The sequence below is a fragment of the Hemicordylus capensis genome, chromosome 2, assembly GCF_027244095.1.
Source record: "Hemicordylus capensis ecotype Gifberg chromosome 2, rHemCap1.1.pri, whole genome shotgun sequence".
In the NCBI taxonomy this organism is placed as follows: Eukaryota; Metazoa; Chordata; class Lepidosauria; order Squamata; family Cordylidae; genus Hemicordylus; species Hemicordylus capensis.
Window position 1 is genome coordinate 354,453,104 of NC_069658.1, and position 14,891 is coordinate 354,467,994.

The following is a 14,891-nucleotide window of genomic DNA, read 5'->3' on the forward strand; positions in this document are numbered from 1 at the left end:
ACATGAGGAGTGAAAAGGTAATTGCAGGGGGACTGAGAATCTTGTTGGTCTCCTATCTAGGAGTTGCATCTGCAAAGTTTGGATGCCAGTTTCCACAACCAAACTTCTAATAGTTGAGTAGATGGAAGAATTTTGGCAGTTGCGTATTATCCACAGTTCCATTGTATATGATTAAAAGCCTCTTCAAAGCATATTCATCTACCATAGTACTTCAGTAAGGAGAAAAGCTGACATTGAATTCTCACTTTAAAAAACTCTCTCGTATATAGAATCTGACAAGCCTATTGTGAATTACTATTTACGATTAAAATACAGAGCCGTTAGAGTCCATATAGGCAGGGGTGTAGCAAGATTGGAAGTGGCCCTCGCACCTTTCAAGTGGCCCTGCAACCTTGAAAATGCCACCCTCCCCAGCTGGCCACGCCCTCAATGCAACAGGCTAGCATCTGGGGCATGGCCAGCATCATTCTTCCTATCAGCCTCTCTCAACTGGCAAGCATGCCGTTCACCAGCTTGATGCTTCTTTTCTCTCCCCCACATGTGAGGGAGAGAAAGGAATTGCCCAGTAGCCAAGCTAAGCACTTGCCGGATGGGAGAGGCCAACGGGTGGTGCATCCATGATCCAGTGCTGCCAATGCCCTTGATGCGAGTGCTGGCATGCTTTGGATGCCAGCAAGGGGCGTGGCCGGCATTGGGTATGGATATGCCATCTGCCTCTTCCAACTGTCAAGTGCTTCATTAGTCAGCTGGATGCCCTAAGAGGAGGGGGTGCCAGGGAGGCATGGGGGTCCTAGGTTGTCAGGGGACATCTATTCCCCCCCATTCAGTGGGCTATTCCCCCCACATATGGGACATTTTTTGTAACAGGTAGATTTTGATTTGTCCTGATATTCTGTTTGCAAAGCTGGGAATCTGCCATCACCAACAGGGAAATGAGCATACCTCTCATGTACTTTGGCTTTGATAAGACAGTCTTTGTTCCATTTATTAAGCTGTGGTTCTGCCTTTGGGATTCTTGAGCCCATCATTACGAAGATTTTTCTGTAGAAAATTCATATAAGAACATCCCTGCTGGATCAGGCCCAAGACCCTTTTAGTCCAGCATCCTGTTTTACATAGTGGCCCACCAGCTGCCTCTGGGAAGTCCACAGGCAACAGCTGAGGGCATGCCCTCTCTCCTTCTGTTACTCTCCTGCAACTGGTATTTAGAGGCATCTTGCCTCTGAGACTGGAAGTGGCCTATAGCCCTCAGACTAGTAGCCATTGATAGACCTGTCCTCCATGAATTTATCTAAACCCCTCTTAAAGCCATCCAGGCTCTTGGCTGTCACCACATCTTGTGGCAGAGAATTCCATAGGTTAATTATGTGTTGTGAAAAAGTACTTCCTTTTGTCAGTCCTAAATTTCTTGGCAATCAGTTTCATGGGATGACCCCTGGTTCTAGAGTTATGTGAGAGGGAGAAAAATTGATCTGTTTCAACTTTCTCCACACCATGTTTGATTTTATAGACCTCTATCATGTCTCCCCTCAGTTGTCTTTTTTCCTAAACTAAAAATCCCCATGTGTTGTAGCAGTGCAGGAAGGTGCTCTAGGCCCCTGATCAGCTTAGTTGCCCTTTTCTGCACCTTCTCCAGTTCTACAATGTCCTCCTTAAGATATGGTGAGCAGAACTGCATGGGGTACTCCAAATGTGGCTGCACCATAGGAATTGACCTTTTTCACAGTGAGTCGACACTTTGAACAAGCTGTCCACCATGACCCCAAGATCCCTCACCTGGTCAGTCACCAACAGCTCAAACCCCATAAGTGTATATGTGAAGTTGGGGTTTTTTGCCCCAATATGCATCACTGTACACTTGCTAACTTTGAACCACATTTGCCATTTTGTTGCTCACTTTCCGAATTTGGAGAAATCCTTTTGGAGTTCCTCGCAATCTCTTTTGGATTTCCCTACCCAAAATAGTTTGGTGTCATCTGCAAATTTGGCCACCTTGCTGCTTATACCAACTTCTAGATCATTTATGAATAAAATGAAAAGCACTGGTCCCAGTACAGATCCCTGGGGGATCCCACTTCTTACTTCATGTACAGAACTGCCCATTTACACGTACCCTCTGTTTCCTGTCCTTCAACTAGTTACCAATCCACACATGAACCTGTCCCCTTATCCCATGACTGTTAAGTTTTCTAAAGAATCTTTGAGGAGAAATTTTGTCGAAAGCTTTTTGAAAGTCCAGGTATATACTATGTCAACTGGATTATCTTGTTGATACCTGTTGACACTCACAAAGAACTCCAAAAGGTTGGTGAGTCAAGATTTATCTTTGCAGAAGCCATGCTGGTTCTCTTTGAGTAGGACCTGGTCATCTATATGCTTAACAATTTTATCCTTGAGAATGTTTTCCATCAGCTTACCTGGAACAGACATTAAGCTAACTGGCCTGTGATTTCCCACCCTCCTGGATTCCTTTCTGAAAATCGGTGTTACATTGGCTACTTTCCAGTCCTCTGGGACAGAGCCTGATTGTAGGGATAAGTTATATATTTTTGCAAAGAGGTCAGCAATTTCACATTTCAGTTCTTTATGGACTCTCGAGTGGATGCCATCTGGCCCTGATGATTTGTTTAATTTTTAATTTTCCAGACAGTTTAGACCTCTTGTCAACTCTTTAGCCTCTGTCCCTGAGAAGCTCGATTCAGGCACAGTATACGCTCAGTATCCTCTGCCGTGAAGACAGATGCAAATAACTCATTTAGCTTCTCTGCGATCTCCATATCCTCCTTAATAATCCCTTTCACTCCCTTATCATCTAACATTCCAACCGCCTCCCTGGCAAGTTTCCTGCTTCTGATGTATTTAAATAAGTTTTTTGTTATTCCCCTTGAGGCTTCTAGCTAAATGTTTCTCAAACTCTCTTTTCACCTCCCTTATTGTCTCCTTGCATTTCTTCTGCCAGAGTTTGTGTTCTGTTCTGTTCTTTTCATTTGGGCAGGTCTTCAAATTTCTGAAGGAAGTATTCTCCTTTATGGCTTCCTTGACTTTACTTGTTAGCCATGCTGGCATCCCCCCTGCCTTGGTGGTACCTTTCTTCCTTTTTGGTGTACATTCTAACTGGGCTTCTATTATTGTGGTTTTATATAAACTCCATGCATTCTGGAGCAAAGTGACTCTCTTGATTTTCCTTTTCAGTTTTCTTTTCACCAAAGTCCTCATTTTAGATAAGTTTTCTTTTCTGAAATTCAAAGTGTCTGTGTTAGATTTTCTTAGCGATTCTCTCCTCGCATGTATGCTGAATTTGATCACACTATGGTCACTGTTCTCTAAAAGATTCCATGACACTGACATCTCTCACCAGGTCCTGGGCACCACTCAAGATTAAGTCCAAGGCCAGCTTCTATGGTTGGTTCCATGACCAACTGATCTAGGGCACAGTCATTCAGTGTATCTAGAAACTTGGCCTCTTTATCATTACCTGAATGTGAATTTACACCGCCTATGTGTGGGTAATTGAAGTAGCTGAAGCAATACCATGCTGACCACGCAAAGGCACCTGCACCTGCATGGATGCCATTGCGTGCTGGCACTGCGCGGGAGTTTGTGGAACATGTATTGCCCCAGCAGGAAGCTATATGGGGCGACAGAAAGCAGGTAAGGACAGTGGAGCCAGTAATGACAGCAGAGAGCAGGTAAAGACCTGCTCTCCTCTTTCTGAAAACTCCTGGTCCCCGCTTCTGAACTGTGCTCCAAATCATGGTTCAAACCCCAGTTTCTGCACATCCCTACCTTACACTTATCTGGACCAATGCCAGTAACTTGCAAGCATGTTAGGGGTTAACAACTTTCAGTCTTTTTGCCATGTGTTTGTCTAATCCCGCTAGTCTAAGTCCCATCATTGTGAATGCAAAGGCAAATGATTCCCTTATATTCAAAAAGCAGCAGGCAGAGGAGCAGCGGGCAGAAAACAGGGGGACGCAGGAGGAGAAAAATGAGCACTGAGTGGGACTCCCCCTAATGCAATTTACTCTGTTACACAGCCCTCTGCTACCACTGTGCTGTCCCCATAGCTGGTTTGTGCCCCAACCATCTTGGTGATTATTCAGAGGGGGAAAGAAACAGAGATTTCCACATAGGGCTTTTGGCTCTCTTCTCCTCCAGAATTGAAGGTGTGCATTCACATATCAGCCAGATTTACCCCAAAGTCCCTGCAAGCTGTTGGGGAGCACTCCAGACATGAGTCAGGTTTTCATTGTACATTAGAGCATAGCCCGATTTATGTCTAGGGTTAAAAAATTTCCACTTTTTGTGTCTTTTGCAGGGGCAAATTCAAACTCACAGTAAAGCTAGCTGTCTGGAAATGCTCACAGTGATTTTCATTTGCCTAAGAGTCATGCAACTCACTCTTATATGCTTTAGCATGTGGGACATGCCGCTTGTGGGAAATAGAAGATGGGATTCAGTTTATCTGTTGAAGATTGCAGCTAGAGAAATGCTCCAATCTCCATTCCCTAGTGCCATTCCCTGTCTGATGGAGCCTCTTTATCTCGCTAGGTAGGGGCTATGCCCCTCCCCCCACCCTGGTACAATATGTAGAACACTGGTGGTTCTAAATTTGAAGTCCTTATAGTTGTCTTTGAAAATACTTAGGATTCTGGAAAACCAAAGTATATCCACAGGCTGCTTACACAAAATGGGCATTAGGCAACATTTCTCTCTGCAGCTGATTTAAGATAATGTAGTCGTTCTCCAGCATCTCCAGTGGACCACACTGGCATCTCTCAAAGAACTGAATGAAAAACAGTTATTTGCTTTCAAGATGTACAGAATGTGTGAGTTTTTGATGAAGGCACATCTAATGATAGTGATGGTGCTGGAAAAGATTCACAACAGGAAATGCGCATACATTCTATACAGCAACTTGAGAGAAAAGCTTGCTATCATCTGTCTATATGTTTAATTCTCCTAGGCGTACCCATCACTAATCCCATGCATGGCAGCTCTCCTGAGGGTTCACAAGCAGCTGCCAGATAGGACAGTGAAGGGGAGAAAATGGTGATGCTGGGAGCAGGAGGCGGGGGCTGTCCAGCCGCTGGGAGCAGGAATTGGCAGGCGGGTGGGAGGAGGTGGTGGGCCGATTTTCCGATTTTCCTTTCTGCCGGCCAGAAAGCACCAAAAGGGGGTGGAGAAGGGGGGAAGAAGCCGACCAGAAAATGTGGGGGGGGGGAGTGGATGGGGGGGGAGAAACGGACTGGCCAGGCGGGCCGGGGGGGAGGAGAAAAAGGCAGCGGCAGTGGGTAGGCCAGCTAGAGGTGCAGATGCTCTGCACCTGGCCCAGATAACTCACATAGATTTCTAAATGCAAGTTCTAAATCTTATTCTGTGCCTGTTTTCTCTTATACAAATAATCCCAACTACAACTCCTTTAAAATGAATATCTCTTCCATGCCTTGGATGGTTTTTATTATCTTGGGAACAGTTGACAATTGTGCTTCTAAATAGCTTCAGAATTATAATCTGCATTGTAAAGTAGAATAGTAAAATATGTATGTCAAGCCCAAATTTGCATGAAGTTAAAATTCCAGCTGTATTGAACAGAGATGTCCCATTTGACTTTTCTTTGCAGTTTTGACATCTTCCATGCCCATCCCTTTTTTGCAGTTTTGACAGTGGTTGTTCTAAGATAAGACATTTTGTATTGCTAATACTCCCTATGTTGTGCTATGAGGGTTTATCAAGTTTTCTTTTACTTGTAGATAATGCTGGTAAAGAACTTGCATGTCTATCAACAGAAACATGCCAACTGATTTTAAACAAAGTTTTCTTTACATGATTGAAGTGATGCCCTTAAATCAGTCCATTGTTTATAAGTGTTACTAATATTTCTTTGATGTACCTGAGATTCAGAAGTAACTGTTTTTTCAGAAACGCTTGGTTTTTATCTGAATTATGCTATCCTGATGAATTTGGCTCTGGCATTCAACCTTTCAAGTAAAATTCTATTTAGGGTTCTCTTTTGATGGAGGTCTAATGTGAGACCCTAACTAATAGATAAAACAGGAATATGTGGAAAAGTTATCAAAAATTGAAGATCAATTCAATTCAAAAGGTCAAAAATTGAATTCTGGTCCCTAGATAATTGTGCAGGTTTTTTAAAAAGTCTCATCACAGATACTTATCTTGCAGATTATGTGAGAGAACTGGCCATATGTATTATGTGCAATTTAAACATCCTAAAACTCTCCTTTCTCTTTCAGTGGGATCTTGTGTGTGACAATGACTGGAAATCACCCCTAACTACCTCATTGTTTTTTGTGGGGGTACTGTTTGGATCCTTTATATCTGGACAACTCTCAGACAAGTAAAGTATATATTTATACTAAAAGCTAAGTTTCTGAATTCCAGTAAATGTGTTGCTGTTTGTTCAGCTGTAGTTAATTTGTTCATCTCTCACTAGATTTTGTTTTGTTTTTTAACTAGTGCTTTTGTGATTTTTCTTATAATCTCATCTAGCACTAAGCATAATGAGAGTATACCATACTTTTCTTCTGGTTGCAGAGCTTTAATACTTTAGCTAACCATGAAGTGTGATATGCCATCCCCCCCCCCAATAAATTTTGTATCATAACATTATGTTAAATAATAATTTGAGCAATGCCATCTTTTCACCACTGAGCAATTTGCAGTAAGCAAGATGGCCACCAAATTAGGCTGGCAGCAGAACCTAAAATGCCATCTAACCAATATATTGTAACTCACATGTGTGCATGTGACACATCATACTCAACACACCGGAATGGTTGTGTTTATTTGGTTGCTTGGTTTTAAATTGCTCAATGATGCCAGTGTGGCACCATTATATTGGTCATAATAACACTGGGAATATAAAGAAAACATCCATATATGTTGGGCAGGCCATGCTTGCTTGCTGGTATTTTGTAATGCTGCCAGACTGATTGGGTCACAGTGCCATCAAATGTTAATGAAAATGGGTTGGAGCCTTGAGTGTAGAATGTGGCCTAATTCACAGTAGAATTTGATTCTAGTTCCCAGCACCTTGCCCTTTTCCAAGCATAATATAATAAGGAAGAACTATTGGTGAGATTTATATGAAAGGTATTGTATTTTCTATGCAGTTTACAAATGATGTATCTAAATCAGGGATTCTCAAACTTGGGTCCTCGTGTGTTATTGGACTTCAACTGCCCCTGGTGGAGCAGTGGTAAAACTGCCACCCTGTAACCAGAAGGTTACAAGTTCGATTCTGACCAGGGGCTCAAGGTTGACTCAGCCTTCCATCCTTCCGAGGTCAGTAAAATGAGTACCCAGAATGTTGGGGGCAATATGCTAAAATCATTGTAAACCGCTTAGAGAGCTCCGGCTATAGAGCGGTATATAAATGTAAGTGCTAAGTGCTATTCAACTCCCATAATCCCCAGCCTCAGTGGCCTTTGGTTGGGGATTATGGGAGTTGAAGTCCAATAACACCTGAGGACCCAAGTTTGAGAATCACTGATCTAAATGATGTATCCAGGCAAGTCTCTATTGGTTAAAGAGGACATTCTGGAAATGGATTCCCTCTATTAGACTCTTTCTTTCTGAATGAAAAGCATGTTAGCAATACTAAATGAGAAATCTTACCACCTTAAGGATGTTTTCACAAGTGATGCTAATAATGCCTTTTAGTCTGGGATGTGCCACATATGAATATTGGTAGTTTGGGGAAGAAAGCAAAAAACCCCCACCTTTATTTGAAGAAATAATACATTACAGCCCAATGTAGGGGTTTCATTTTTCATTTAATTTTCATAGCAAAGTTATGAAGTTAGTTTCCACCCTTGCCAGCTTTGTGCCCCAGGCAGATGCTTAGCCAGCTTTAATGGGTGCCCTCTGATGCCACAAGACACCAGTGTGCAACCAGGAGCCTTTCACTGGCCAGGCCAGAACTGTGGGAGATTTTCCCTCAGCCTCTATTTATTTTATTGATTGATTTGATTTATATACTGCCCTTCCAAAAATGGCTCAGGGCGGTTTACATCAAAAGAAAAACAATTAAAATCAATTGACAATTAAAATCAAAACTAAACCAATTAAACATTAAAATCATTAACATTAAAATAATTTAAAACCAACATTAAAACTTTAAAAACATATATCTAATTAAAAGATATGTGACTCTCTCCCCCCAATCCTTTCCATAATGAACTGGGCCTACTACTCAGACATCTGTTTCTACTCGTGCTTTAGTGGGGATGTTTTCCTGCTATCCATTTTTAGTGTACCTCAAGTGGGAGGTGCTATTCCAAATGTCTGAAAGGCTCTCTGAAGAGCAACAGTACACAAACCCAGTTGGTCTCTACTGTTTTTATATTTATAAATCTGAATACTGTTTAATATTCCTCTGGCTTGTTGGTTTGTTTTTACTTCTGTCCCGTGATAGGTTTGGCAGGAAGAATATACTCTTTGTGACCATGGGGATCCAGACTGGCTTTGGCTTCCTGCAGGTGTTCTCTGCAAGCTGGGAGATGTTTTCCTTCCTCTTTCTCATTGTTGGATTGGGGCAGATCTCTAATTATGTAGCAGCATTTGTACTAGGTATGTGACTGTCGTAAGGGGAGCATGCACGCTCAGTATCATTTCTCCGTGAGTGGTGTCTTGTTCAGATTTCCCTTTTTCCAAACAGTGGAGCCAACATTGCTAAGTGGAACATGATCCTGGTTTATTTTAAAATTTCCTCTACCAAAAAAGGGAAGCTACCAGTTAACTATTACAGATGAACATGCACGGCCTCCTGCTTGTGCTGCCAATATCAGGAATCCATTCTGTGGCCATGCAAAACAGGGCCTTTTCTCTGGTGGCCTCTTCCTGTGGGATTTGCGCTCTCAGCAGATTCTGCTTGCCTCCTTGCTGCTGACATTCATGTGCATGTTAAAAACCAGACTTATTTCAGCAGGCTTTTTTTACTATTGCTGCTCCTTGAAAGATTGTTTAATTCAAAACAAGATATTGTTTAGCTTTTCTAATATCTAGTGTTTTATATTATAATTTGTTTTCCATTGTGTATTTTTAATTTCATTGTGCAAGCTACCTTGGAATTTTAATGAAAGGCAGGATGTAAATGTTTAAAATAAATAAATTATACACTGAAGACACAATCGAGTCCACACACCGCCGCCCCGGGCACAACACATTCACTTGGATTGCATTCACACAATCACAATCTTACACTGATTATCTATCATGTGGTTTAACCATGTGGTTTTACATGTGGTTTAACCACAGTGGTTTGACCAGGATCATCTGGAATTTCTATGCAGGGCTCAGCAATCCTGGTTAACTCTTTAAGCAGGATCGCTGTGTTTGTGTGAATGTATCCTTGGAGAAGGTCCAGCATTCCCTTGCCCAGTGGATTCTGGATCATTATAGGGATTAGAAAATCTGTGAATACCGCGATTACCCAGCCTTCCTTTGCTACTCAATAAGTTAGTCAAGCCCCAAGCTTAGAAACTTGAACTGTACTGAACTAGGACTGGAGTGGGCTCAGTGAGACATGCATAGAACACCCAGCCTTCATAATAACCCTGCACATTCCTGGAGGAAGAACATAGTTTTATTGAGTCTTACAGCACCGACTACATGAGGGGTTCTACATACACAGGGAACTGTATTGTGCCTCAGGGTGCAATCTTATACATCAGCTGTTTATCTCTCATTGACCTGGATGGGCGTTTTTAGGCTGCAGTCTTCCATAGATTAACTGCCATTCCGTTCAGTGAGTCAAGCAAGCAAAATAGCAGCCAAAAGCAGAAGTGATTATTAGGATGTATTGTTAACATCTAATATGAAAGTTGCACCAGCTATAAGGACTATGCTTAGATAAAGGTAAAGTTGTGGTGATACAGTGGCTGATATCCAGACTAAATTACTCATGAATAGTCCCTTTGAAATTAGATATGTTATCCCATTAATTTCAACTTTTCCCATTAACTTAAATGGTACTATTCATGAGTAACATAGTCTAGATGTCCGCCACTTTTTAGTACCTGCCAAAACAGACAGTGTTATTTACTATAGATTTTACTACAACAGTGAATTGTTATGGATCCGGTTGTGAAGGAGGGACCAGTTTATTTCACCCTCAGGAACTGTTGCCTTTTGACAAAGAATGGAAGGGCCCAGATATGTCATCCTTGCTTATCATGTAGATTTGAATACAGCTCTTGATACAAGCTAAAGAGCAGACCTGGCAGCAGCTCTCTCAAATCCAATGAAAACAGAAGACCCTAAAATTCTTGTTCTCCGTGTTCACTTCCTATAGTAGGTTAAAAAAAAGCCAGGGCTTTTTAAAAATTAAAAAATTGCTAATCAGTACTCCCTTGTTTTGAACAGGAACAGAAATCCTTGGCAAATCAATTCGTATTATATACTGCACGTTAGGCGTTTGCATATTTTATGCATTTGGCTACATGTTGCTGCCACTGTGTGCTTACTTCATCAGAGGCTGGCGGATGTTGCTACTGGCTCTTACTGCACCTGGGCTGCTGTACATTCCACTCTGGTGGTGAGTGTACCTTACAATAAAGGTGTTCACATTCTTAAGACCACACCAAAAACTAGCCTCCATATAGTCTGTGGGGAAGCCACTGATTATTGTACGTCATAACCTCTACTAATCAGGTTATCAGGTTATTAATAAGAATACCAGTTAATGTTGGATTAATGTACAGTACTCGTTTGTGATTAGAGATGTTTTTTGCTTCCTGTAAATAACTAAACCAGATTCTTAAAAGGCTGAGGATTAAAAGACAGTGGCTGACATTCTGGCTGTTTATAAAATTGAACTAGGCAGGCCATTGTAAGTCAGACTAACGGTTTGTGATCTGCTGTCTGCATGTGCTAACTTGACCACACTGTGGTTTAGAGGAGGTGGTTGTTAACAGTGCTCCAGCAAAACAACATCTTGGCAGCTATTTCCTGTGTTCTGTTTATGTAACTCACAAGTGTTTCTGTATGTCAGTCTAGATTGTGTCTAAATTTTTCTTAAAATATAATGCAGGAAGAGCATTGCTAGACATGTTTTGTCTCTCTTACATTTGTTTCTCTTGCAAATATTTCAAGCGGAAATATTACTTCTGAATTAGTGTCAAAGAACAGAAAGTATACTTTCCAAAGTGCAGTTTGAAAACTACAATAAAAGCTTATACTGTACTTACAGACGATCTCTATTATGGACATTGGCTGCAGTCTTGCACATTGCTGCTTAAGTCCTACTCATTTTCTTGGGCTGCAGGAATAAACTAGCCCACAAGATGGTGCTGCTTTGCTCTTTTTCTTTTTCTTTTAATTAAATAGGGCAAGATGCAGTAAGATGAAACATTCTTCATCTTTTGTCAATCCTTTTTCAGTTGCCAACAGAGGCGTAACTATAGGGGGGGCAGGGGGGGCACATGCCCCGGGCGCCATCTTTTCTGGTCACATGGGGGGCGCCGCCACAACCAATTTTTTTTTTTAAAAAAATTTTTAAATTTGTTAATACAAATGTTTCCTGCTCAGTGCAGCAGCTCTGCAGCAGTCAAAGGAGCGCGTCAGTGCCCTCTTCCCCATGAGCGGTCCCTTCCACGCCGCCTGCGCCCCCCCCATTGCTTTGCTGGCGCCTGGCGGCCAGTCAGTGGCCTGGCTTGGCGGCGGCGGTGGTGGGCGCTTGTGAGGAAAAACCTAAGTATAATGTAGTATGTTGCGGGGGGGGCGACGGGGGGGCACGGTGGGGGGGCGCCATTTCAGTGCTTGCCCCGGGCGCCGTTTTCCCTAGTTACGCCTCTGGTTGCCAATGCTGGGAGTCTTATCAGTTCAAAGGTACTTTACTCCTAGAACAATACACATATATGAATCTAGTTGGGGTACTGAGTTTAAACCACTGCACCATCGTTGTCATCAGTCAGTGCTGACTGCATGCAATGTATTTAATTTTAATTTGTGTTCATTGTGTTGTGATTTAGCAAAGCAGCAGTTAAATTGTTTAATAAAATAGTGCTGCTTTGAATTAATGCATAAGTTCATGAAGCAGGCAAGCTGGAAATAGTGCATGCACAGAAGGGCATGGGCCTCTTGAGTACCATGCATAAAATGCAGCATATGATGTAGGAGTAAACCTGCATATCCTTGCCCATGTGAGATTCCCACAGTTGTTCCATCCTTTGTTTGTAAGTGAAGTATTGCAGCAGTTGGCTGCATGTATATCACCTGTGTCACACTGTCAGGATTGTCTCTGCTACCTTGAAGGGATTGAAGTTGGATATTCCTCTCGAGACACTGTATTAAACTGTATTCTGGAATATTCCTCTAGAGCAGGCCTGCTCAACTTAGCGCCCCCCCAGCTGTTTTTGGACTACAACTCCCATAATCCCCAGCTGTAGTGGCCAATAGCCAGGGATTATGCGAGTTGTAGGCCAACATCTGCCGGAGGGCCAAAGTTATGCAGGTATGCTCTAGAGACACCTTAATAAACTGTATTCTGGAACTGATGCTGCCTCAGGTCCTTTATTTGTGAATGCCACCACACAGCAGTGACTGCTACCCCACCACTGGGCACATTATGTTCACGGCTGTTGGCCTCGGGGCTGTCTCCTCCTTTGGGTGTCCACTGCTCTTTCCTTACACCAACCAGTTGTGCAGACATGACCTTCACAAGCCACAGCCCTCACTCACATCTCAGTCTCCCTCTGGATACTTCTCTGGAGGGTAACTGGCAGTGGAAAGGGACCCACCAGTGGCCTAAAAGGTTACACTGATGGGCCCTGCCCCAGCTATCCCCATCCAGCTTCCTTGAGGACCAGGTGTGTTGCAGGCATTTTGACAGATCCTGGCAGAGCTCTGCAATCCATGATGGGGTCAGCAGCCATCTCCTTGCCTCTTTCCTCAGTCCCAGGCTCTCACATACATTGTCCATATACTGTTTTTCTGCATAAGGTTCTCAAAGTAATTTGCATAGCAGAAGGAATAAGAAAAAGACTCTCTTATCCAAAGGGACTCACAATCTGAAAAGAAATACAAGCAAGACACCACACCAAGAACAGCCAAGAGAGAGACACTCTCTGTTGACTGAATCAGGGCAGTTGGTCTCTCCATGCTGAATATAAGAGAGCCATAGCCACCACTACTTTAAAAGGCACCTCTTTATATAAAATGTACTGTTGTGGAGGAGGGCACATGTGTGGGGATATGCCCCACTGTGAATATACTATTTCCAGTTTGTCAACTTATGAACCAACTCATAATTATCTATATAAGCACCACCCCTTCTGATTCCTTTCTTCTTTGTGTGACCTGTGCTCTTCTCCACCTATCCTTTCCAAAATTTTAAAAACAAAATTAACCCTCTGAACTCCTGTTCCTCACTTTTAGTGCCAATAGCCCTGTATTTGGGGATACCCTGTACCTTGTACAGCTCTTGCCTGTAGACTTCCCAGAGGCATCTGGTGGGCCACTCTGTGAAACTGTATGCTGGACTAGAGGCCTTGGGCCTGATCCAGCAGGGCTGTGCTTATGTTCTTTTGTTGTCTCTACCTCCTGAGGCCCATGTATTTTTGTGGCTGTTGTAGGTCACTTTACATTGTAGGGTGTTTTCTACCCCATAAGACTGAAACAGTAAGAGCTAAAATATGATGTGAGCAGGAAGGCTCAGCCTCCCAAATGCTATGCTGATCCTGCTGTAGATATGCACACACAGAGAAAAAAACAGATTACATGTCCCTAACGTGCCCAGGTATGATTTAGTTTCCATCAATATTACAGGGCACTTTGTTACTGCTCTCTCATGACGTTTTGGTTTTTTTGATTAAACATTCTCTTTAGATTTTGTACACAACAGATTAGTATTGTAATCAAACTGTAATAGCACTGAAAACCATGCATATACTGCTGATTAATGGATTTCTTGTTAGGAACTTGTTTTCCCCCAGCAGAATTTGCTTTATAGTATAGAAGACAAGAGCAAGGTTTAGGGTTATAGTTAAAGTCTTTATTATCATAGTAGTGCATATGTGGTGGAGATTTTATAACATATGCTGTTAACTTGAAGTTACATTGAAACTTGTTGCAGGTTTATTCCGGAATCCCCTAGATGGCTGCTCTCTCAAGGAAGAATTCAGGAGGCAGAAGCCATCATCCGGAAGGCTGCAGAAAAGAATGGCATAACAGCTCCAGATGTCATATTTGATCCCATTGAGGTAAATTTGAATACCTATTGCATCTGTTAACTGTTCCTTCCAGGATTTGTAACTTCAGGTATGGTAAAGGTAAAGTGTGTTGACTCCTGGAGACCACAGAGCACTGTGGTTGTCTTTGGTAGAATACAGGAGGGATTTGCCATTGCCGCCTCCTGTGCAGTAGGAGATGATGCCTTTCAGTATCTTCCTATATTGCTGCTGCCCAATATAGGCGTTTCTTATAGTCTGGGAAACATACCAGCGGGGATTCGAACTGTCAACCTCTGCCTTGGTAGTCAAGCCATTTCCCCGCTGCGCCATTAGGTGTTGCCTGATACTCAGGTATGGTCGGGTGCTTTAATGTGTTCTGTCCTATGAGATGAAGCCTACTGAGCTCCTTAAATGAAACTGCTGCATATCCAAAAATTTCCATTCTTTGCAAAATCACAGCTACATGCAAAGAATTCTGTACTGTATCTGTGGCAAAGGGCTGGATTTTCTCAACTTTCTTAGAGTGCAGCATTTCTGCCCATATCTCTATGTTAAGCTGGAGTGCAGTATAATGGTTTGTTTTTGGCCTAAGCTCATTCTTGTCCCATTGCTGAAGTTTACTGAGCAACCTTATGCAAGTATAAATCATACTGTGTGCAACTGAACCTTCTCCCAGGAAAGTGTGCAAAGCACTGCAGC

At 42.5% G+C, this 14,891-nt stretch overlaps 1 protein-coding gene across 1 annotated transcript in view; it reads left to right on the forward strand.

Moving 5' to 3' along the window:
- Positions 1 to 14,891, forward strand: part of LOC128347100 (organic cation/carnitine transporter 2-like) — a 53,977-nt gene that overhangs the window by 26,412 nt on the left and 12,674 nt on the right. Inside the window, exons 2-5 of the mRNA XM_053301216.1 lie at positions 6,255 to 6,358; positions 8,438 to 8,592; positions 10,387 to 10,558; positions 14,096 to 14,222. Of these exons, the coding sequence (XP_053157191.1) occupies positions 6,255 to 6,358; positions 8,438 to 8,592; positions 10,387 to 10,558; positions 14,096 to 14,222 (558 nt within the window). The remainder of the gene's footprint in view (positions 1 to 6,254; positions 6,359 to 8,437; positions 8,593 to 10,386; positions 10,559 to 14,095; positions 14,223 to 14,891) is intronic.